A 27,153-nucleotide genomic window follows, 5' to 3' on the forward strand; every position below is an offset into this window, starting at 1 on the left:
GCACGTTTTGTTTTATACTCAGCTAAATTAAAAACTTTACACTCGGGATTTTTGGGACTAGATGTTTAATATTTGGGTTTAAGGCAACTATTTTAGTGTTATGTTGTGCACAGACGACCTTGACATCAACAGAAAGCAAGAATACGTCTCGCCGAAAGTCCTTGACATTGATAACGTTCGTGATGTCACAGTACCCCCCCCCCCCCCCAAAAAAAAAAAAATTAATTCACAGACTTAGAGAACAATCGAAATATAGTGTTTAGTAACGGTTGTGGCCTCCTCTAGCGTCTCGTTCTGCCACACAACGTCTTCTCATGGATCTCAGAACATTACTAAACACTACCCGAGGAAGACGTCGCCACTGCTCAGCAAGAGCATGTTGAAGGTCCTGCAACGTCAGTGGTGGATTCACTTACTGACGAACACGTCGACCCAGTTCGTCCCAGATGTGTTCAATAGGATTAAGGTCGGGGCTAAGCGACGGCCAATCCAGGACTTGGACACCGGCATTTCTTAAAAAATTCTGGGTAGCAATTGCTGTATGGGGTCGAGCATTGTCTTGTTGAAATATTAGTCCAGGCCCATGTCTCTGCATAAACGGAAGAAAAACAGGTTGCAAAATCTGATCCCTGTACTGGACAGCATTTAAGTTCCCTTGGACAACAACAAGAGGAGAACGTCCATGTGCACAAAAAGAACCCTAAACCATGACGCTGCCGCCACCAAATCGGTCAACTTCTCTGACGCATACTTGAGCGTAACGTTCACCTCGTCTGCGGTACACTCGGACCCTGCCATCGGCAAATCTCAAAGTGAATCGAGATTCGTCACTAAAGACAACCGAATTCCACTGTGATGAAGAGGTGTCAATATTGGTCCATTATAGGGCCTCCGAGCTCGAAGACCAGCAGCCTGCAAGCGATTTCGAACAGTTTGTGCAGTTACCCTTCCACCAAACATCTCTCTACTTGTGGAGGTTGCAGTGACAAATCTGTTTCTAAGATGACGTAATCGTATTGCTTGATCTTCCTGGAGTGACGGTCGGCAATAGTTCCAGTTTGAAGCACTCTCATTCTAAGATTAATTATTGTCTGGCGTGAACAATTAAAGGCTCTTGCAACAGTGACCACAGACTGACCAGCATAGAGCCTACCTATAGCACGTAGACGTTCTACATTTGAAAGATGAAAATAACAATTTTAATTTGTTTTTCCAGTTCAAGTTACGTGTGCGTGTTCAGTTTAAGCAAACTTGCATCGATTGACCTCACGAGTTTGTGTTTGCACGTGTTTTTCAGGTTTTTCATCTTTATATGCTCAAAAGTCACGTGATCCGCGTGACTTTACAATTTTATGTAATTAAAGGCTTCCTACTACTTACTATCGTTAGAAATACTTTAAAATTTATTTGACTTAGGCCTACCAGAAAAAAAAATTTGTTGAAATTCATCAGTGTCATGTTTTTAATTTGGCTGAGTATATATTGGTTTAATCTAGTCTATAACATCGCTATCCATGAAGTTTCGTGCCGTTAGTGCAGTCTTAAATAATATATAGTAAGTTAAGTCAGGTAGGGAAAATGAAGGCATCACTAATAAAAACTTCTTCGCGAGCCACACAAGCAATTTATCTCGGTCTGCTTCAAAGACCTTTTGTCTCCATATTTGGGTTTTTAAATGGTAGATCTTTAAACCAATTCAAATATTTATCATTATAAATAGAGGATATTTGTCGTTTTAGAGTGAATAACATATTTTATTTCATCGAGAAGCAAGAAAACTTATATTTTCACGAATGCGTAGCATGAGTGAAAATATAAACGTTTTCTTGCTTCTTGCTACGCATTCGTGAAAATATAAACGTTTTCTTGCTTCGAGATGAAATAAAATATGTTATTCACGACAAAACGACAACTATTCTATTTATTTTATGATATTACAATCATTTTAGGTAAAAACAACATGGACTACTGCTAGCCAGTGGAATAACACTTTTATTTCACGGATAAAACGCGGTATTCCACTACTGATCATAAAATAAAATGACATATTTGTTTTTAGGCGGTTAATATAATGTAGATTAGCATATGCACATATAATAGTGAGTGAAGAAGGGCCGCACATCAGACAAACAATTACAAAACAAATCTACGGACAGGACACAATATACACAACAAACGCACATATCGGATCATTTGGTTACAATTAATAGTGAAATTTATGTTCCAGATCTACTGTAAAAATAAATAAAGAAAAAAATCCCCAAGCCCTACAATTTCCTAAAAAAAGGAATAGCTTGTCGTATATCTGACACCAATTAGGTTACTTAAGAAATAAATATAACTACGATAATTTCGGATATCAAAACAATGCTAAACATGTGGAAGAAACAAGATTATATGACATTAGTAGGTAAAATTTGGGTTATAAAAACAATCTGTATACTCAACATTAACAATAACTATTCCAGATTGTATTATATTGGATTATGTACAACTATCAGTGGTCAGGCCCAGATAAAATAAAAGAATATATACACCATCTCATCCTTCAATGCATGTATTCGCAAATAATATTGCAAAAAAAGCCTGAAATATTAGTCTATATATCCATGTTAACAATATAAATAAACATGTAAGTATAATAACACTCGAGAATCCAAAGAATAAAAAATAATTAAATATTGTCAATTTACTTATATTATTATCAAAATATTATATCTATATCTATTCATGTAAGAATACCAGTAGTTACATTTAATACATAGAATCTAAAAGTAGAGGCCTGTCTCATTTACTCAGAATTCTCTAAATTGTAAAAAACCGACCGAATATTGAACAAATAAGGAATATTTAGAATGATGTTATGCCCCGCTTTCACGTGGGTTACAAATGTCACCCCGAATAGTGGCGAATCAAAATTAATCAAAATTAGTGGCGATTCGGGGAGAAAAAAAACGTAGATCCGTCTTATATTTATTAGGTTCTTACACATTCGTCTTGTTCGTAGTAGATCGGCCACGAAGGTTTTTGTTTGTTTCGTGGCCTATCTACGAATTTCGGAATTCTTAGATCCGTCGTAGTCCTTTCTATCGTCCGTAACAGCTTCCTATTCGATTATTTGAAATTTTCGTGAAAAGAGTAGTCTATTCGTAACTGAATTCGGCATATTCGTAAGCAATCAGGCATATTCGTAACTGATTCGTTACGAATTCGTTGACGATTCTTTCATTTCGTACCTTTATCGTAATCCTGTACCTTGACATTCGGCTTATTTTTTACCCGATATACCTACGAATTATCCTAACTCTTTCGTAAACTTCTACTCCCGATTCTTTACGATCTTTTTCATTGTTATTTCGGTTAGCCACAATTCGTGGCATACGTAGCCAACGTGAAAGCGGGACATTAGACTATACATAGAATGTACTTAGAATAGATTCCGGTAGAAATCCAGATGCATTCGAAGTGCATTCCGGCGCATTTGGGACATTCTGACAGGATTTGAAGGGACTTACCGTTTCGAGGAAAATTGTGACCCCTAGAGTGTCCACAAATGTCCGGACAGGGACGACGACATAATACGTTTACGTGGAAATTTGGGCGTATAAAAATGAGTTTAAATATTTTCCAAACACCCCCTTGGTTATACTCCCAAATGATATCTAAAGAATTAAACCTTCCACGTATTTCATCTGAAACATGATTAGCGAGGAATTAAAATTTCTTCCACAATTTTGATTTTTGAAAAGGTAGAGTGACTTTGGGCGAGGTTGAACAGCGCGTTAATTCATTGTGTTCACATAAAGGAAATAAAAAAAACCCCATCAGAAACGAATATTTGGGATAGTTTGCTATCAGATATTGGGATTGGTTTAAATTAAAGACCTATGCCATTTGTTTATCCGTTAATCCTCGAAAATTTGTCAAAGGATGTAAATGATGAACAAGATTGAATTTGAAATTGAAGAAAAATAGACAAAGCTAAAGGCGTAACAAACTATATAAAGAGTGTTGACACACGTAATAACATTGATGTAACAATAAGGGGCTTTACCTATACTGTAACTTTCAATGCATGCTTGTTCAGAAAATTATGGGAAGCAAACAAAGCGTCCTTTATTCCAAGCTATTGAATAGCGCTTTTCACGCCAAATTATTATCTCATTGCTGTATAAAAGAGCGCCGATGTCTCGGATATTCAGACAACGAAAGCGATATACTCAGGTCTCATAGTAGTTATAACACGTAAGTAACATCTATATTAAATAATACATTAAGGTGCTTTTTAAATATTTGAAAGAAAAAAATGCCTGACTTCAGCGTTAGTTATAAAAATGATCAATTTTGCCCTTTTTTAAATACTTTTTATTTGATTTTTACTTGTACCTTTTTTAAATATTGGAAGCGGTATAGAGCGGAATGCATGTATATAATTAGTACCTTGTGTAGGAAGTCATCACGCTTATAGCTAGCGCAGCATTTTGATCGAAGCTCCTGTGTAGAAGGTAAGTTTGGAACGAAGGCCGCTAAACGCAAAAAGTACTGAGTTATTTGAACTGCTATTGAAAAACGATTCATGTGTCCTAGAAAGAATGTCTGAAATTCTCTCGTGTTCCTTCTAGCGAAAACAGAAATAAAGGAAACCATTTTTGGGTATAAGTATGGTGTACGTGTAAATTATTCTAGATACAGATTCAAGAAATCTTGAAATAATTGCACTGGAGGGGCAATTACTCCGGAACATAATATGGAACTTTTAGAGGATGTTTACAATGCAGATCTGTGTCTGTTTTCAATGTTCTAGGTTCCATTAGGGTTTTAACATGGCCTGTTTTAGCCGCGATTTAAAACGATTACACGGTGCTACTTGTAACTTTAATGGGGGTATTTTGTCGTTTTCATCATGCCTTGTAGTATTTACAAAATGTCAACTAAACAGCTAGACCACAATATGAAAATATAACACTAAATTATAAGTAATCACGGAAACAGAACAAAATAAAAACTTTAACTGTAATATTTTAGAAATAAATCATATAAATTGGCAATTTTACATAGCTAAATATACTAATACCATATGTAAGTAAGAAGTTACATGCATTAAAATTTACATATTACTAGGATAAGAGTTAGAATTATGTCGTACATTCCGCTCCATAACAAAAACCATGGTAGATTTTATAATAAAGTCAATGTCAGCTAAAATCCGTGGTGTAAATGAGTATATTGGTTTGTATCAATAGTAGGCCTACCCAAATAAATTCGCATTTTTAGGAGAGTATATTTTTTTTCTTTTCTTTGCAGGATATTTATCAAATGTAGCTTATATGAGATCAATAATGATCAAGTCTAACAGGCAAAAGTAGTCTGATCGCTATAGCAAAAACTCGAAGTAATGTTTAGCTGCATGGCGCCTTTCAATTTGTCGTCATGTGTTATCGCCCCCAATATTCGATACTATTGGTAAAATTTTACCAATTCTGCTAAACGTGCAAGAACATTGAAATGAAACGGAGTTTTAGCGTCCTACTTTTCTGCACCCACCGGGATAATTATCACGGACATACTTTGTGGGGAAAATTTTGTTTGGACGACAGTGGCGTTTCAGCCAACTCTGTTACAGTATTGCTTTCTATCAGGTTCAAATGACAAGACTAGTTTCAGCTTCATACAATACTTTTTATTCTTCTATAAACATATTTACAATACTCGTTCTACAATACTTAATCCACAGGTTTTTCATCTGGTAGCAGTCTTGTTCCCAGATCGGCTCTCTGGGCTCGGTTGTTGATAAAACATTTAGTCTGAATTTAATTATTTACTGGGCCGGATCGATGTCCAGTTTTGAATTTGGATACCACACCCATGCCCGTGACCTGATTGGTCAGTATTAGTCTGGGGTGGGTTGATGCCCCGAACGGACAGATAGTCGTTGACCAATCTGCTATGGCCAGGTATTATATTTCAGATTCAATTATGGCCGGAGATTACAGCTGGTCATTATATAATAAACAGAGAGAGAGAGAAAGAGAGAGAAATCGGGTTTAACGTCCACTCAACACAAACTAGGTCATTTCGGGACTAACACATGGTGTAATTTTATTTCAATACTTCGCTTGCGCGTAGGGGTCTTTAGCTGTGGGAGGAAAGCGGAGGACCCGGAGAAAACCCACGAGGTTGGACAGGCGACCCTACTCTCTGTCTCGTATTTTGTAATTATCTACTGTAGAATCGTCAACAAAATGTCTGAATCCTTTCTAAATCATAGCTTTCAATCATTTATTATCTGTAATAGTCCGTTAAACATTGCTATCTGTCTTTCTTTTGTAATTGTTTATAGACTTTATGATATTAAAGAAATTGACCATATTCCGCTAAGTAATTTTCTTAGATTGTAGCCAGTTTATAATTTTCTTGGGTTGTTACAGCGCTATCGCCGTGAAAACGTTAGTATAAAAATGTAGTTTTGTTTTGCCATCTTTAATTTCAGTTGTATATAAATATATATTTGTAGCATTTAGCAAATAACAAACTATTATAATTACATTGATTGTCGGCCATGTCGCCAATGATTGGTTTTCTATTTCTTGTGAATATATAATACGTGTTCCTCCTTTGCTTTTGCTGAACAGGAATTTCAAAATCGCCCCATATCTTTGTGCCTGTTCCCTTTGAGCATTATTATTGATATTTGCAGTACATATTTCAGAAGTAAACTATGAAGAATTTTATGTATTTTCGTATCGCCATATTGATTTTTTGTTTCGCCGAGGTCAACTCAGCAACAAGCAAGTATTCATTATTTTTTTTAGTAATTAAATAGCTTTACGTATATTATCAATATTTTTTTAATCGACCATAAATATTGGCCATAAATAATGCATACCTAGACTAAACTTGATTTTTTTCAAATAAAACAAAACTCTCAATAAAATATGTCTACAAATGTCAGTTCGGATATAATTTAAAAGGAACTAAAATTCATTGTACTATATAAAATTAAATTTATTTCTCAGTAGCATTAGCGAATAAAGCCAAACTTAAGGACAGTTTTTAACCAAAATATAATTTTCAGTTCCCGCTAATATATGTGATAATTGTGATTTGGAGAATGGGGTTGGCTATAAGGCCAATCCAGACAACTGCAGAAGATTCGTCCAATGCAAAAAAGAAGATTTTGGTAGTAATATCATTGTTTATGATAAAGCTTGTAACGATGGACTCTTCTGGAATCAGAAATTGAAGAATTGTGTACCATTTCCGAAATCTGATTGCTATAAAGGTAAGTTACAAAAATTTGACACCATTCAAAAAAAAAGAAAAAAAAAGGGAAGACAGGGCTTGATAATATTATTCCATCAAGAGCAAAAAACCCAATCAGCAGGTTTATCGATCCCTTGGCAGTGCAATCGTCTGGGGGATTACGTGGCTAAGTGGGTAAGACGCTAGCTCGCTAGCCTGGAGGTCGGGTGTTCGATCCCTGCATTGGCCGAGAAAGTTCATCCAGATTTTCCGGCGTGGTTCTCCCTTGTCAGTGATGCAGGACGGAGGGGCTGACAAGGAAAGCTGTCAAGTCGTTCGGATGGGACGAAAAACCGAGGTCCCGTGTATACATTGGCGTGCACGTAAAAGATCCCTTGGCAGTTGGAATTCGATATAAGAGTAGGCCGTAGTGCCGCTGTCCGGGCAAAATTTCCCTCATAGCACACTGTATAGCGTATGCCCGTCTTCATTAGCCCAGGTTAGGAGCAGAACAGTAGGACGTTAAACTCCATTTCATTTCATTTCGCAATCGTCTGGCTATGAAAATGGCCTTGAAGGATTTATAGAATTACCTCTATATGTAGATATAGGAATGGTGTGTCTTATTCAAGGACAGCAAAATAATTCCATCAAACACTTTAACAATCGTCTTTGAATTACTGTGTTACGATGGTTACAACTCTACGCAAAGTCAAATACCTACGTTGCGTATCAAGTCACACCAATAACTGCGCCCTTACTATCAGTATATCTGACGTATACTCTTCAAAACAAGTAGGGGATATTCAGAAACAATACATAACTTCGGAAATGCACTGCTGTTTTTTATTAGAGTAACCAGTGTATGTTAATAACAGGCCAATTCCCTACACATGAACATAAACAGTTCATATGGGCGGCTTATCTGACGGCCCCATTTCACTAGCAAATGGACGTTTTTGATTTTTGTCTTAATAATGAGTAATTGCTCTACTAATCCTCAGACATTCGGCAATTCGTCGTGGCATGCTCCTTATCAGCCGCCCAATCACGATTTGGGGCAATCTCACCCACTCCTCTTGCAGTGCCACGGCCAATTCTTGCAGTGTTGTCGGTTGACATTGACGTCGACGAACACGTCTCCCGGTCATGCCCCAGACATGCTCTGTAGTAGGGGAAAGGTCAGGACTCATGGCTGGCCAAGGCATATGGACAATATGGTGACGCTAGAGGTAGTCATTCACAACATGAGCGCGGCCGACCTGCACGTTGATCATAGGGCAGAACTATTGCTACCAGGATGTGGTCACGGCAGTACAAACCAGTGACCCTTCCTTGAACAATATGCAAGTCTGTTCTGCCAGTCATGGTGAATCCTCCCCACACCATAACAGACCCACGCCCGAATCTGTCATGCTGTCTGGCATTAACGTCAGCATGACGCTCATATACACGCCTCCAAGCGCGAGCACGCCTATCGGTGAAATCCATAGTAAATTTGGACTCATCTGAGAACATTACACGCGCCCATCGACGATTGCCCCAATTTCTACGCTGCCTACACCATTGACGCCCATTTGCCATGTGCTGGCGAGTTAATGGAGGCACAACACGCGGTCGACGCGCATGCAAATTGCTAATCGTTTGGGGTGTAACTCGAATTCCTGTAACTTGGTACAAATTTACAGAAAGCTGATTGGCCGTTTGTCCTCGATTTCGCAGGACCTGTGTACGAATGTATCAATCCTGGGCTTGTGTAGTGACTCTGGGACGATCTGAACAAGGTATATCATCAACATTGTGTGTTTGTTGGTACCGGTTCCACGGTCTGCTGATCACAGACTATGACACATTAAGCATGTTGGCTACTGCTCGCTGCGTAGAACCCATTTGAAGCATGCCAATAGCACGTAGACCTTCATCACGTTGAAGACGTCTCATTACAAATTAAACGTAACACACTAAAGCAAAGATACGCTAAACAGTAAATCTTATGCAAGAACCGATAGGAAAGCAAACATGAATAGGATAAACCAGCACGCGGCAGTTTTCATCAACCCTTCCTTGAAGTGTCAAATTTGACAATGAACCCCTCCAGTGTGCACTATTGCGTGTCGCAAGTGCAGCTCAGTGGTTCTGTTGGGTTGATAAGTTCTTCGTCTGTGAACACACTCTCAATGCATGTCACAACCTGCATGTGTATTTGCATTTCAATATCCCCTACTTTTTTTTGAAGAGTATATAATGATTATCTTGATTTATGCTCATCAACATATATATACTTTTCTTTTTCTTGATCATAATCAAGATTAATTTAATTATTATTGTATATGTTATAGCGCACAGCTGTATATAAGAATCCTTTACAGAATAAGTAATACTGTAATGTATACGGTTGTAGTTTTTCACTATTCACTAATAGTAATCTTATAGTACGACGTAAGTAACGTACTTGCTGGTGAAAATGATTTTTTTGTTGCTTCATTGTTTAAGTTAATGTTTTTTTTAGGTGAATGTAATGGTAATAAAACGCTCCTATTTTATTCTATGAGTTGTGGAGCATACTTCAACTGTACCAATGGGATTGTTGAGACCAAATGTTGTCCACAGAGCACCCCCGAATTTGACGCCTTCTCGAAAACATGCAAAGCTTCTACTACGTGCCCCTTCCAGTGCACCGACGATGAAAAAACACCTCGATCTTTAGGTAAGTTGTTGTTACTGGCCTTAGCTACAGTATGGTGTAATAAAACAGTACCATATAAGTGTGTTACGTAATAAAAAAAGTACTACAATAGTTTGTTAGCTACGTAATACAACAATACTAAAATAGTTTGGTACTGTGTGAACCATCGTAAATTTTAAACGGATTTCTTCGATTATGAACAAACTACTTAACTTTGGTTATTATAAACTTACCTGTGTGTTTGTAATGAACTCCCGTTCGATAAAATCCATTGCACAACTAATTATCACAACGATGAGAACAAGTTCTCTCTTGAAAAATTTGAAAATTTACTTGTAATTTCGACAGAGTCGATGTCAACAATGTCTTCGTGACATATTGGTCGAATCCAATATACCTGTTGCGGGGGTTGGTTAACATTGAAAGATAGTTTGACAGCGCGATCATTTTGATCGTATATGGGTTTGGGCGACGAAAAATATCAATTGAAGGCAATTACATAGGAGATTTATATGGAAACCATTGATCGCCAGTCTATCAAATTTTCTTCACAATTAAAATATCACTGATTGCACGGATACTCCTAAAAATAAAGTCATGTATAAACTATAAATATTCTATCTTCTTTATGTCATAAATAATTTAACAAGGATCATGAAGCTTACCTCCGAATTCTCTGAGTGTATTTTTAATTTTATACGCATTCTTTCGATCGAATAATAACCGCTTCAGTAACATCTTTAAGCGTGTTGCGGCAGCCCTCAGCGTGTCTATTGGGTGCCCGGGTGGGTATATAATGCTACTAAGCCCGTATGACCCCGTAAGAAGCGGAACATTAATTCTCGATTTGACAGTTTTGACCGAAGTGTGATAAAGCCCGTAAAACGAATGTATAGTTGTGTTTGTGCGGCATGCGTGTTCAAAAGTAAATAATCCCATCCGAGTCGCTAATCAATAATAATTAGAACAAAATATTTCAAAAAGTAAAGCTATAAAATTTTCAGAGATTTTACTAGAATGTAAAAGACGGTAAATAAATACAGGAATGCGGGTAGTTATGTGTGCGAACGCTCAAACTCAATGCCAATTGTCGTAGGTATCCAGACCACTCGGACCAAAGACTACTCGGACTAAGACCAGTCGGACCAAAACAAGACCAGTCGGACCAATTAAATTATATTATAAGGCTAGGCAATATGCTATTTATTTATTATTAAACCACAATACAAAGAAGCAAATAATTGTTATACGGAATTCTTATATTTAGAGTTGTTTGGTTCAATTTTGTGTACGGAAAATAAATCAACGATTAGTTTTAAAATTAATTAATAATGGTGCCAAAAAAAAATATCAATCTAATTTTTCTTTACTCTTGAAATGAGACTCGGTATGTCCAGACTTTTGACAGTTTCTACATATACGGGTATACTGTTCTTGTCTGATAGCCTAATTTTACTTTTTCCACATTCGCGGTATCCCCAGTGGTTTCATTCCGTTCTACCCCACTAACCCCTGGGTTACTATATATGGGGGGGGGGGGAGACACGTTTTCAAGTTATCCGCCCTTGATGCGTTAATATAAACAGCACATAATAATACGAAGACCGGACGTTTATATGCCCCTTATTAAACGTGACTGCAAGTGTGGTTCTCGATATTTTGCGATTTGGAATACAATTATCAATTTATTCAAACAACACGTTATTATTAGTTCGAGTAGTCATATTAAAACACACACAATTAGCAATTTATTCAAATAACACTTTATTATTGGTTCGAGTAGTCATATTAAAATAAACACAATTATCAATTTATTAAAATAACACTTTATTATTGGTTCGAGTAATCATATTAAAACAAACGCAATTATCAATTTATTAAAACAACACTTTATTATTGGTCCGAGTCGTCTTTCTGTTGGGTCCGAATAGTCTTTTTGTATGGTCCGAGTAGTCTATTTGTTTGGGCTGAGTGGTCTATCAGTTGGTCCGACTGGTCTTGAACCGGGTGGTCTTTGGTCCGAGTGGTCATGGATTCTTCTCGTAATTGTACTTGAATTTCTGTCACCCCTAATACGAAATGATATCTTCCGCAGAGTGACGTAACCATCTTCCATATTGGTATTTTTCTCTGGGAAAAGTTTGTGATATTTCAATTTTTCAAGAGAGAACTTGTTTTCATCGTTGTGATAATTAGTTGTGCAATGGATTTTATCGAACGGGAGTTCATTACAAACACACAGGTAAGTTTATAATAACCAAAGTTAAGTAGTTTGTTCATAATCGAAGAAATCCGTTTAAAATTTACCAAGACTCAGACAGTAGCTGTATTATACAACAGTACTACAATAGTTTGTTACCTTCTTTATACAACAATGCTGCAAACTGATGTTAGATGCATGCGGAGAACCATACCCCTCGCAGTGTTTCCTTTGATTAGACCTAATTTCACTAAACACTGCCAGATTCACCGCAAATTTCTGTTCCAAATTACAGCGTTACAAACAATATTTTCACCATCTCTAAATACATTTAATCGACTTGGTGAAGATCCTAGATCAAAAAGACGGACTGTCATGTTACGTGGCATATTGTGTTTCAACAAACTGGATAGGAATACGACTTGTGCTTTTCTGATATAATAATAATAATATTTCATGCATTTTCTTCGTAAATATGGATACATATTATTGAATACATAACACAGGTACGTGGGCAGTAATTAATATTGGTACAAGCAGACAAGTTTACAGAATTTATATCGGAGGCTTATATCGGAGATTTGAGTAAAAGAATTTTCGCTCCAATAGCGAACTTCAGCGACGGGACAATTTACCTATGCTGGTATCGATGTTTGCTCCCGATACATCCAAGTGTACAATTTTACTTGAATCAGTAGGCTTACTAACAAACATTGATATTTAATGAAGAGGTCACACCCGTCAGTCATACAAATTCTCTTGAGGAGAGATTTAGTTGGGCGGTCAAAAAACAAGATTTCGCTCTCAGTACAGCAAAGACTAGCGAGGAATTTCTCGGACCATTGTTTCCGGAATATAGCGGAGAGCATACTTTTGTATTGTTTCTGAATATCCCCTACTTTTTTTGAAGAGTATATATTGACACACTGTTGCTGCTAAAATTAATCGAGTTTATTTTTCTCGTCAGAATGCACAAATACATACAAGACCCACACTATGGCTAATGGTATAATCAATCCATGTAAATATGAGGTCCATGAAGGTGCTTATGTCAAGATCATGGATTGTGCTGCAGGAACCAACTTCGACTCTGCTAAGTGTCTGTGCTCTATTGTTCCTCAAGGTCCCTGTCCTGATCTGAAAGTTGGTAAGTTTGAAACTTAACGGTGTTTTTTCTTTTAATGTTTTTCTGGTCTACAGTTTACAAAAATCACATTTTTTGAGACATATTTTATTCACTATAAATGAATGGGAAATTGGGGAACAGGCAAAATGCCTATGTCAGACCCCTATCCCTATTTACAATATAAATTATATACTAATAATGAAAACCAGTATACACTATATACAACATATACAACCGGTACTTAGTTGAATGCACCTAAAGTTGTATAGTATGTAATAATAATAATAATAATAATGTAAAATCATTTATTTAAATTGAAGTATGAGTGAACTGTTTTAAAGATAAGATTATTAATTTCATTGTCGGAAGCACGCAGGCCGTAGAGTAGAGTTTTGCTGTTCTTATACTCATCAGGTAATGTAGAAATAGTTTTTCGTCGAAAAGTATTGAAGTTTGGACAGTGTAAAAGATAGTGTTCACTATCCTCGAAAGGGTGACCACAATTGCAAGCTGGATTTTCAGAGACGTGTCTAAAAAAACATGTAACCATTTAAGACACTGCATGGAAGTCGTAGTTTGCTGTAGATAATTTCAATTTTTCTAGAACCAATGTAGAAATGTTTTGGGGGTTTGGGGTCTCGTTCGGAAAGCTTTTGTTTAAAAGAAGAGAGACTTGTTGAACTTTTTGTTGACAGGTCTAACCGGTTCCATTCCTTTATTGCAGATAATGCAAATGAGTTGGAAATAATTTAGTTATACATCGATATTCAGTGAAGTCATTTATATTTCTAAAATTGTACGAAGATTTTCTAGAAGATTGAATTGTGGCTCGTACCTTTAACCGCTCCGCAGATTTGCATAGTACGTCCAGTTGCAGGTGCTCAAGTTGATTTGTTAGTAGTTCTGAACACACACCCCAAGCGATATCCGCGTATTAAAGTGGGGCAGAATCTAAGCGTTATATATAGATAGTCAGTAAGGATCTACGTTTCAAGCGATATTTCAGAGACCTCAAGCAGTTTACTAGCTTTTATACTTTTTTGCATAAATTTCCTATGTGGACATCCCACTTTCCGTTATTTTGAAACGTAACGCCTAAATGTTTGTGGAAAGAGACTTAATTTATATTAGTGGTGACTTTGTAATTTTCGTCGTTGTGCTAATAGTCAAAGTTTCAGTTTTAAAGGGATTAAAGCTAACCAGCCAGGTTTTAGCCCAGTCATTAATAGTTACGAGATCAGTATTAAGAGTATTGGCGCCTGCAATCGGGTCATAGATTTTGAGGAAGAGCGAGGTATAATCGGCAAATAATCTGACATTAGATTTAATATTCTCAACAATATCGTTGATGTAAATGAGGAAAAGCAAAGGACCGAGAACGGAACCACGGGGGACACCAGCAGGGATTACTTTGGCTTCAGTGGCAACTCCATTCAGTACTACTTTCTGTTGTCTGTTTGAAAGGTAATTGCATAGTACTGTCTCCTTGAAGAAATCCGCTTTGAAATGTTGTTAATATTTGACAATCCCGCAAGAAGTTATAGATTACTTTTTCAAATACTTTAATTATAATGCATAACAATGAGACAGATCTGTAGTTTCCACATTCATTAGGAGATCATTTCTTAAATATGGCCGTGACGTTGGCAAATTTCCAAATTTGGGGAACCGTTATTGTTTCTAGAGGGAGTTTGTATAAAGTACAAAGTGGAGAGGAAATTTCAGTGGAAATGGATTTAAGTAATTTTGCACTGATGTCATCGGGACCAGATGCTTTGGATATATTCAAACTGTTGTTGATATCTTTAACTTCTTGATGGGTTGATACGATCTGCGTTAGTGAGTTGGAATTTTGTCTAATAGAGCGGAAAGTGGTGTAGGTGTCGTTTAATTCGGATTGTTCAATGAAGAAATTGTTGAGTGAATTAGCCTTATCTTCTGGGGTAGAAAGAGTGTCTTTGTTCACAAAAAGGGTGGCATATCTCTCTAAGTTGTCCATTGGCCTTTCAGAAATGAGTTAAATATTTTCCAAAGGGTGTTATTTCCAAAATCTTCTGAATCATTAATTTTATTGTCAAGTTTTTAATAGTATTTAATTTTTGCAGTTCGGATAAGATTAATATATTGGTTGCCGAGATCTGAAATGTTGCCAATGGATGTCATGATTCGTTGCTTTTTGTGTATTCCATTTTCCTTTTTGCGTAATTTCCTAATTTCTCCGGCCATCCATGGTTTATCGGTGGGCCGAATGGTTACAATTCGATTAGGTGTTTGACCTTGGCATTTGATATTAACTCACTTGTGATTTCTATAGAAGCACGGTCAATGGCTTTTCCATCTATCAGATCGTACCAATTTTTTTGCCGTTGTATCCCGTTTTAGTTTGTCGATGTCAATGTTATTGTAATCCCATGCCGTTCTTTTAAAACACTGTGCCTTTGAAATTTTTAAAGATAAGTCGCATGGTACAGGGCAATGATCACTGCAGAAATTCAGGAAAATTATGTCAAGATCAAGTCAATTAAATTAAAGAATTGTTGCCGTTTTCCTGGTATCTTGTAGGTGCTGTCACTAACTGTTCGAATCAAGTAATATTATGGCGTCGAGTATTATCGAGTGTGTATTCCGTAACATGTCAATAATAAAATCTCCTACTATTAAGCATTTATAAACATTGTCATTGTTAGCCAAGAGAAATGAGTCAACGATTTGATTGTCAGTTTTCCTATCGGAGTTTGGGGGTCTGTAGTAAGAGCAAAGTAAGCAAAAGTGATTCGATAGACTTGTTCTCAAGATCAGTACGACGTTTGAACGATATGGTATTACGTACATAAACAGCGAACCCTCTCCCGTTGCTGTTAGTCCTATCTTTGCGTATTGGTGTACAGTAGCTTGGAATTAAAATGGTGGCATTTGGTATGTTTTTAATTCAGTTATAGATATAATATCAAAGGCAGATAATTCTGCGGGAATAGGTTAACTTTTTTTCTTAGGCTATGCACGTTGTTGTGGACAACGGACAAGGGACTTGGGTGGAGGACTGATTAACGGAACAACAGCCGTAAGAGACGGGCGACGTAGCTAATGGACCTGGATTGGGTTCTGCATTACCTGATAATATAATTACCCTGATTTAAAAAAATATATGACAGATAAATGAGAGGTTTAAGAATAGGAGTATTGCTGTATTATTTTGTAAACGTAGGTGCACAGTTCGGGTAGGGTAAGATTTTTTTTAAATGATCGAGAGTTCTTAATATTATTAAGTAGTGGTATATACAACCAAATAGGGGAAGATCATAAGTTGTCATGTTTCGAGTATCCGGTCGAAATATATCGGGCCCAGAGGCTTTGGATAATATTAATATTAAAGTTATAATTGAAAATCTTCCGGCCACAGTTTTGTGTAAATTTTGCTATCAAGTATATATTTCAATATTATTCAAGAAATAAAGTCATTGTCTGTAACTAGCGGAAGGTATCTTTGTAGTACATAAATTTACGTAGACATTTGGATATAAATTAGTGATGTTCATACAGTAAATACATTATCTACAGTAATATAGGTATCCATTATTCCAATAAAGCTCATACAGTAGATACATTAGCTATAATAATTCATGTCAAATGTTTCAATATAGTCCATACAGTAAAAACATTAGCTATAATAATATGGAATCAAATGTTCCTCAAACAGTATAGATACACAAGCTATAGTAACATGGATATTCAATATTTCAATGCTATTCACAGTAGATACATTATCTACAGTAATATGGATATCAAGTATTCCAATGTTAAACATACATTAAATATACTCTTCAAAAAAAGTAGGGGATATTGAAATACAAATACCTATGCAGGTTGTGATATGATAAATAGTCATGGACAGTTGACATGCTTTGAGAGTATGTTCACAGATGAAGAACTTGTCGCCCCAACAGAACCACTGAGCTGCACATGCGACAAGCAATAGCGCCATACACGTGGGAGGGGTTCATTGTCAAATGTGACACTTCAAGGAAAGGTTGATGAAAAATGCCGCGTGCTGGTTTATCTATCCATGTTAGCATTCCTATCGGTTCTTGCATAAGATTTACTGTTTAGCGTATCTTTGCTTTAGTGTGTTACGTTTAATTTGATTGAGAGACGTGTTCGTCGACGTGAACCGGCAACACTGCAAGAATTGGCCGTGGCAATTCAAAAGGAGTGGGTCAGATTGCCCCAAATCGTGATTGGACGGTTGATTAGGAGCATGCCACGCCGAATTGCCGAGGATTGGTGGAGTAATTACTCATTATTAGGACAAAAATCAAAAACGTCCATTTTCACTTTTGACGGTGTATCTCTTTGCGAGTGAAATGGGACCGTCAGATAAGCCGCCCATATGAACTGTTTATGTTCATGTGTAGGCAATTAGCCTGTTATTAACATACACTGGTTACCTCTAATAAAAACAGCAGTGCATTTCCGCAGTATTGTATTGTGTCTGAATATCCCCTACTTTTTTTGAAGAGTATACATGGAACACACATTACATACATTTTCTATGGTAATATAGATATTAAATATTGCAACGTTGAACACACAGTGCATACATTATCTATAACATATGGACATCAAATGTTTCCATGTTGAATATACAGCAAATGCATTATCTACAATAATATATATTTCAATGTTGAATATACAGTAAATACATTATCTGTAATAATATAGCTATCAAGTATTTTATAGATGTTTAAGAAGTAGATACATTATCTATAGTAATACATGTAAACTAAACAGCAAAAAAAAAAAAAAAAAAAAATCGTCAGTACGATTTCAACATCAGAGACATTAATCAAATCATTCGAGAAAACGACTTACTAAATGGATCAGTATGTTGACACATTAGTGATTAATTCATCACAATTCAAAGGTTTAGAGTCTGTACACAGTCTATACATCAGTATCTGTTGTGTCCACCGCGAGTGTCAATAGCCAGCAGCGCAGCGTCTGTATATGGAGTGGACCAGACGATTGAAGAACGCCATTGGCACCTGGAACGACACTCTCAGAAAAGCCTGGCGTAATCCATCGGCTGTGTTTGTTTTCGGTACGACGTTATTAAGTCTCCTCTGAATTTCATCCCAAAGATGTTCACCGTTCTGCTGTAGAAAGTCCCGAGTAACTCTGGGGGTGTGGGCACGGGCGTTGTCATGCTGGAAAACGTTGTTTCGATGACGTGCGAAATGTGGTATGACGTGAGTTCTGAGAGCTTGATCGATGTAGGCGCACTGCTGTGATACCGCCTTCTCTCCCTGGACCAAGATTTTGGAACACCACAAGACCCACTCTCTGGTTCAGGCTGATTCCACCCCAAACCATTTATGCTTGGACCTCCCCATGAGTCTCGTTCCATGACACATTGGTCAGAATAACGCTTGCCACGTCGACGCCATATTCTGGTCCTACCATCTGCAGGTGATACGCAATACCGACTCTCATCCGCGAACAGAACAGTTCTCGATTGCCTGTGTCGCCAGTTCTGGTGTTGTTGGGCAAACTGTAGACGTTCACATCGATGGCTAGGATCGGTCCACGGTAAGGTCTACGGCAATGGATGTTCTCTCTGGTTAGACGTCGGCGCACTGTATCGGTACTGATGGGTCTTCCGTGTGTTCCCACTGTCTGACATGCTGACTCAGATGCCTGTGTGAAGGGATTCTGCACGTGCTGTCGCCTTGTGGTAACCCTCGGTCTACCAGTTCGGGGGCGGCCATTCGTGGTGCTGGTGACCCGAAAGCATTGCTGAATCCCGTAGATGGTCCGAACCTTGACCTGAAAGTGATTGACAACGGCTTGGGCAGTGTGGCCAGCGTCGAGTTTTCCAAGCGCCTGGTTCCTCTGAGCTGTCGTGAGTCGTGGCATGCTGCTGACGTTGTAGTGTGAATGATTCAACCAGTTATGGGGGTGCATTTTATAGGGCTGGACCCGGTGAACAGCACGTGCAGCATGAGTTACATGAAAATCAAGGAGAGCACATTACCATTTCAGGTTGCATTTTTGATAACATTTCCTGGGTTCAATTCTGTGTTTGGGAAGGAGCCTTATTGCTCAGGTAAAGTTGGAGATGTGGTCACAAATATACAATAAAAACATTTGGCAAGTTTTACACAATGCGTCTTTTCAGAGTAACATACCAACCTGGCGTTTCTATATATATATATATATATATCGAATATTTCAATGCTGTTTAAATAATAAATACATTATCTACAGTTATATTGGTATTAAATATTGCGATGTTGAACACACAGTGAATACATCAAATATTTCAATGTTGTTTAAACAGTAAATACATTATCCATAGTAATACATATATCAAATATTGCAATGTTATCACACAGTGAATACATTATCTACAGTAATATGGGTTTAAAATATTACAATCAGAGTTTTATATACAGTAGATAAATTTTTTGTAGTATCTGGATATCAAACATTTCAATATTGAACACACAGTAAATAAATTTCAATGTTAATATTTCAATATAGGCCATACTATAATAACATTAGTTATAATAATATGCGTATCAGATACTTCAATGTTGTTTAAACAGTAAATACATTGTCTATAGCCATATGAACATTAAACATTTCAATGTTGTTCCAACACTAAATACATTGAGTATAGCAATGTAGTTATCAAATATTTCAACATACAGTGAATACCTTGTCTATAGTCTATAGTAATATTGATATGAAATGTTTTGATATTGTTTGAGTAGAGAATACATGATCCGTAATATTATAGATATTAAACAGTTCAATATTGTTGAGCACAAACTACATTATCCATAGTAAAATAAATATCAAGTGTTTCAATGCTGTACACACAGTAAATGCATGAACCATAGTATGGATATCAAATATGGATATCAAGTTTTTCAGTAGATACATTTCTATAGCAAAGGTAAGTATGCATATGGATGTCTAGTATTTAACTATGGACATTGTTTACTATACTTTATTTGTAAGTTTCAATATTAGTATTTCATAATATTCAACAATAAAGACAATACTGTTATATAAGGTAGGTACTCATGCGTGCATTAAGTAATACATGATAATCAATAGTTTGTTAGTAATCAAAGGTAGGTATGAATATCAATTATATCATGATAGTCAACAATAAAGGCACAGTCTATTTTAATTTCGTAGGTAAGTATACTTTTAATAGTAGACTAACAATGCTTAGTAATCATATCTATGAATTTGGCATTTATTTCACATCTGATATGTCAAAGTCGTTGAACAACATGGAAATTAACCATGTGGGATAGAGACAGGTGCCAGTTTGATATCAAATGTTTCAATTTTTTGCTGAAACGGCAATGCTAAGTCTATCAAAAGAATTAAGGTAGGTAGGGTATGGTATCAGATAATTCATTGATTTTCAAATAATAAAGGCACTGCCTGTATGCTAAATAAATGTAGAATTTTGGTGTCAGATTTTTCATCTTTGCCTAAACATAGATACAAACTATGGTAGAAAAGGTAGGTAATAAAATTACATAACAAATGTTTTAATGTGGTTGGAGTGTTTAGGAACTGGCATTATGGATTCACCGCAATACTTTATTATGTCCTCCTCGCTGGGGGTGTAGCCTAGGAAGTCATAAGGGAGTTAAAATTCACTTGACCTTGCCAAATTCGTCTTTTGAGACAGGATTAAGTCTTACACATACCTTACCATCTATGGTCCAACACTGACTAATGATTTAGATTAGTAGGCCTTTCTTGTAAGACTATAGATATATGATCTATATTTTGTCAAATCTTCATTCATGTAGACATTTTCCGGTAGGTTCTTGTGTTGCTTCATGTCACTAAATATCTTTCTCTGACTTTTATAGCTGTTAAATCTAAGAATTATTTGTCTTGGTCCTGTCTCTGGTTTAACAACTCTATGGCAGTTCTGCACATCACTGGAAATAATATTTGGGCATACAATCTGCAAAACATCAAGTGACTTCTTTTCAATATCTTCTTTATTTTGTTCTTCGACTCCATTTATTCTGACAAAATTCTTTCTGCTATACTGTTCCAACTCATCTGATCTCATCTGTATTTTTTTGTTCAGGTAGTTTGTAACTCTAGTCAGCTCTATAAACAATTCACTTCTTCCTTCAGTGGAGTCACAAATTTTTACTGTCATTTACTATCTCACTTATCATATTTCTTAAGAAATTTTGAGCAGGAGCCTGCCTGAAAGAGTCTGCTACCTTCAAAGCAATTGTACTTATAGTGTCTGCTAACAGGGTTTTATCAATGTCTTTGATTGCCTCAGGTGATTGCCTCAGGGAAGTGTAGCAGGTCCTCAAAATTGTCTTCTTGTTCAGTAATGCACTCTGAATCAAATAATTCTCTAGCAGTTACCGGGGCAGGGGGTGTGATGGTACTGATGGGTAACTTGCTTTTGATAACATTGATTTTATGTCCTGTTGGATTACTCTTTGTTTCTATAGTGTCTCATTTTTGTTTGCAGCCATTAGCTGCATCTCTATTGGGGATCTTGTAGGGGGTCTTTTTCTGGTAGTTACTGGTGATTTCATCATAGTTTTGTTTATACAGATCACTAGATAAATTCAGTCAGAAGAGAGATGTCGTTGGCTATACCTGTAGTCGTATGAGACAGGAAAATCAATATGGCGCCCTTACCGATATGTAAACAAAGTTCGTCTTGAACTTAGAAAATAGCAATCCTGATTATAATCACGCATCAAAGGTACATTATCAGTGTTCCAAATATTATTTACCATTTGTCTATACACAGGTTAGCCTTAAAGTATCGTTAAAATCACTATTTTTTCATTTATTTTCCTCTGAGCTCCAAAATTTTCGACAGCTCACTCAAACATATCGGTCACAAAATACATGTAAAACGCACAAGACCAATGGATTGTTTCAAGTTTGGATTGAGTTAATGTTGAATTGTCTTTAGGCGTTTTTACGAGAAAACAAATCGGTTTCGATTGCCTATCTCGTTTTGTACAAAGACATAGGTCTCGAGTTGGTATTCGAATCGGTTCTCGTAAACGCGATGAGTTGCCTCGCAAGATGGCTGGAGACTGAAGAATTGAGGAACAATGTTAAAAAAATTCACTTTTCTTTATTATGTTCTTGACGACACCGCCCAAAAATAAAAACGAAAAAATGTACCAGTTGACTGTCCCCAAATGCCCCGTATTTTATTAGGAATGTCCATATATTCATTTTGAAATTCAAAAGAAAATGATCTTACGTCGGGCACGTCGTGTCCCTTGTTGGGGACGCCATCTTGGAAATCGAATCGTCAATCTGGCAGACGAGCAAGTTGGAAGATTTGCATAATCGATTTGGCAAATCGTCGTGGTAAATACGACAATTAGGTGAAACCGATTAGGCTAATTTTTGCCGTAAATATGTTTAGAAAGGAAATGCAAATCGATTAGCCCTAATCGGTTTCTCGTAAAAACGCCTTTGATGCAGGACGGAGGGCCTGACAAGGACAGCTGTCTAGTCGTTCGTATGGGACGAAAGACCGAGGTCCCGTGTACACAATGGTGTCCACGTAAAAGATCCCTTGACAGTTGGAATTCGATAGAAGAATAGGCCGTAGTGCCGCTGTCCGGGCAAAATTTCCCTCATAGCACACTGTATGGCGTATGCCCGTCTTCATTAGCCCACTTCGGAGCAGAACAGTAGGACGTTAAACCCCATTTCATTTCATTTTATTTCCTACACATGATGTATATTTACATATATGTAATACTTCTTTTTAAATTCAGATGTTCAGATTTGATTTAGGGCATTAACTTACGCACAGTGCTGATTCCACAAACGCAATATCTAAATGTGGCATCTGACCGTTGTGCTCGTTATCTATATATTATAATACATGTATAGAAATAGGTAGAAAAATTGCTGAAAGAAATTATAATTCTGTCCAGTATTTATTATAATGCAATGATTTTTTTTGTATGGCTATGTAAGACATATAAACACATTTTAAAACTCTAACTTGAGAATAGGTAATTGTCTATAAACAATTACAATTTCATTCTCATGTTGACGTAAACTGTCGTCGCCCCTATCCGTCCGTCCGTTCACATTCTCATGTGGACGTATACTGTCGTCGCCCCTGGACACTCTGCAATTTTTATCCGATTTTAACGATACTTGCAATATAGGTTTATATCCCATAGATTTCGGCTCCTTTCGATATTGGCATATATCGGACCTTAACGTCATGGATTAAGGTCCCTGATTGTATGAAAAATCACATTTTTAGCTTGTGGACACTCTAGAGGTCACAATTTTTATGCGACATTGATGAAAGTTAAAATACATGTTTATATCTAAAAGATATCGTTAAACTCGATAATCGCGCATGTTGGACCATAACCTCCTGGATTATGGCTCCTGATGGTACCAAAAATCGCAATTTGGTTTGTGGATCTTCTAGAGTTCACATCTTTTATCCGATTTTAAAAAGCGTTCAAATTGATCTCCGTTACAGCCAAATGACAATCGAGTTCAAATTTCGTGAAAATCGGTCCGAAACTGCCTGAAATAATGACCGCTCCTCGTACGCAAATAGAGTAAAAGTATGTAATAGCATCGTTGTGGACACTTTAGATGTCACAATTTTTATCCGATTTTGATTAAAGTTAAAATGTATGTTTATATCCCAAAGATCTCGGTTACTTTCGATATTCACGTGAAAATCGGTCCGAAACTGCCGACAAAATGACCCTCTAGATGTTACAATTTTTGTCCGATTTTGATAAAACTTAAAATACATGTATATGTTTATATCCCAAAGATATCGGTTCCAGTTGATTTTTGCACATATCAGACCGTAACTTTGTGAATTTATAGCCCCTGGTTGTACGAAAAATTGCGTTTTTAGCTAGTGGACCCTCAAGAGGTCACAGTTTTTAATCAGATTTTAAAAACCATTCAAATATATCACCGTTATACCCAAATGATGGTACGCAAATAGTGTAAAAGTATGTAATACTAATTTTTATACGATTTTAAAATCCGAACCTTAACATCCTGTACCATGGCCTCTGATTGGACGAAAAATCGCCTTTTTACCTTGCAAAATAAGAGCGTATCTTGCATGGCAACCGCTTGTCTAACATTGCATTTATGGGCAATGCTAATGATAATATACTCTTCAAAAAAAGTAGGGGATATTCAGAAACAATACAAAACTGCGGAAATGCACTGCTGTTTTTATTAGAGGTAACCAGTGTATGTTAATAACAGGCCAACTTCCTATACAAGAACATAATCAGTTCATATGGGCGACTTATCTGACGGCCCCATTCACTCGCAAAGAGATACATTGTCAAAAGTGAAAATGGACGTTTTTGATTTTTGTCTTAATGATGAGTAATTGTTCCAATCACGATTTGGGGCAATCTGACCCACTCCTCTTGCAGTGCCACGGCCAATTCTTGCAGTGTTGTCGGATGACGTTGACGTTGACGTCGACGAACACGACTCCCGATCAAATTAAACGTAACACACTAAAGCAAAGATACGCTTATCAGTAAATCTTATGCAAGAACCGATAGGAAAGCAAACATGGATAGGATAAACCAGTAAGCAGCAGATTTCATCAACCCTTCCTTGATGTGTCAAATTTGACAATTAACCCCTCCCACGTGTATGGCGCTATTGCGTGTCGCACATTCAGCTCAGTGGTTGTGTTGGGGCGATAAGTTCTTCATCTCTGAACATACTCTCAAAGCATGTCAAGTGTCCATGACTATTTATCATATCACAACCTGGGTAGGTATTTGCATTATAACATCCCCTACTTTTTTGGAAGAGTATACTACAATGATTTGATACATGTGAGGACCAGTCGTTTAGTTCCATTTATTTTTAAGTAAATGCCTGTGATCCCGATTTTGACCTGGACTTCACCAAGAATGTAATTATTGATACTGCTAGTGGGGCCTGGATACAAAACATTGGTGGTGTCTCCATCAAGAATGAATACGCAACATTCAGTGGTCTGAACAGTCAGCGACTTACCGTAACCCGTTATTCAAACATCGATTTTGCTCTCCCACTGGCGATTAAAGTAAGATACCGAGAAACATCTGGTAGAGACAATATGGTCGTTTTGAGTACTGGTGGATGTATAGATCGCCCAGGATTGTATATCACAGTTGGAAATGGGAATGTTACACTTGGTATTGTAACTGAAGACGGCGGTTATACTGCACCTTTGAAAACCTCCGCTCCCACTGCAGTAAGTAGCGTAAAATTACATTACTCATTAAAACCACATAATATAGTCAAATGTGACATTGTATGGGACAGTTACAACCGTTTGTAACAATTAAAGATGCCGTTTGTGATTTGATGATATATTTGGACTAAAAACATATTTAGACTAATTTATTTATCAAAAGTTTTCTTAATAAACACTAAAACATAACATGGAACACAATTACTATTTTAATTAAAGCCACGTTTCGTTGAGGGTTCTCTCTTAATAAACACTAAAACATAATATGGAACACAATTACTATTTTAATTAAAGCGGCGTTTCGTTGAGGCTTCTCTCAACGTTTTCAAGCAAATGATAATGATTATGGTTGATTATGGTTAATTAGCTGTTACTTGTTTTTGTATATAAACCTTCTGTACATTATTTTCATTATAATTTGCCTGAAAACGTTGAGAGAACCCTCAACGAAACGCCGCTTTAATTAAAATAGGAATTATGTTCCATATTATGTTTTAGTGTCTATTACTTATGTCAGTTGCTAAATGTCGCTCAAAGAAGAAAAGTTTGCTTCAAGAAAACTTGATTGAGGGAAAACCCATTGTCAGCTGGAATATCCTCTTCCAACTTCTTTTTCTGTTGTTGTATCGCAATCTAGTGGACGTTTAATTCTCTTAATGTTCTCACAACCGTTAACCATTAGATCAAAACAAAAGACTCGCCCCTTACGTCACTGGAAGAGAAGGCAGTTGTTAAGGGGTACCCTCATTTTTGTCATGTGTGCGTCCCATGGTGTTTGTGTGGGAATCCAGTGTCTGTCAGTTCGATATGATGTGTGCGAGTTAGTTGTATTTTACGTCCGCTTCCACCGAGGTGATATCGCAGACAAAAAGCCCATTTATACCAAAATTGCCTTACTTTTAATAAAAATTATTACCCGAAAAATATTTTCATGAGAAAGTATCTTCGAGTGAACGCCGTCATATTCGTAGTAGTTTTAACACGCGTTATAGGCTGTTTTTTTTCAAATAAAATCTAATTATTCTCGCGAAACCAAAAACATTATTTTTTTATATATCTGTAGGGTATTAACCAATGGAAAGAAGTTGTATTATATTTTGATGGTTGGAGTCTATCGGGTGTTGTACGAAATATGGATTCCAATGGAGTAAATGTTGTTGGTTCATCAATCCGTATCCCTAAAACTGTTCCTTCAAGTGCAACTCAAAGTAAGTTTCTGTGAAATAGATAGTGGACTATTAAAGCAGGTTTCATTTAATAATGTTCAGTCTAGTCTAGTAGCTATTATTCCTTATATCATCATAGAATTATAAATACTTTTCATTACCTCTGTTATTGTTTATGCTCTGTGTATTATTAACACCTTTACATTTATTTATTCATATATTGTATTTTTTATTTTATTCATATATTGTATTTTTTATAAGTTAAGAGGGGTGTCCCAAACGTTTCCGCCTTCCCTAAGTAATATGCGGTCTATATGAAAATTGTTATACTTATTTTTCAACGTATCCCCAACTGGCATCAATGCACTCGCTATACCGCTTCCCCAGCATATTTAACCGGTCAGAGACCCACTATTTGTCACATGACCCTAA

General features: G+C 36.7%; 1 protein-coding gene across 1 annotated transcript; it reads left to right on the plus strand.

The window, feature by feature from the left end:
• The first annotated feature begins 4,209 nt into the window (after positions 1-4,209).
• LOC126824331 (protein PIF) lies at positions 4,210-26,777 on the plus strand. The gene is made up of 7 exons (XM_056101730.1): positions 4,210-4,245; positions 6,710-6,788; positions 7,076-7,282; positions 9,752-9,949; positions 13,096-13,275; positions 25,188-25,555; positions 26,619-26,777. Exons 2-7 carry the CDS (start codon positions 6,719-6,721, stop codon positions 26,775-26,777), a joined length of 1,182 nt encoding a protein of 393 aa, XP_055957705.1. The 5' UTR covers positions 4,210-4,245; positions 6,710-6,718.
• The last annotated feature ends 376 nt before the right edge of the window (positions 26,778-27,153 follow it).

The sequence above is a fragment of the Patella vulgata genome, chromosome 6 (assembly GCF_932274485.2).
Source record: "Patella vulgata chromosome 6, xgPatVulg1.2, whole genome shotgun sequence".
Taxonomy (NCBI): domain Eukaryota; kingdom Metazoa; phylum Mollusca; class Gastropoda; family Patellidae; genus Patella; species Patella vulgata.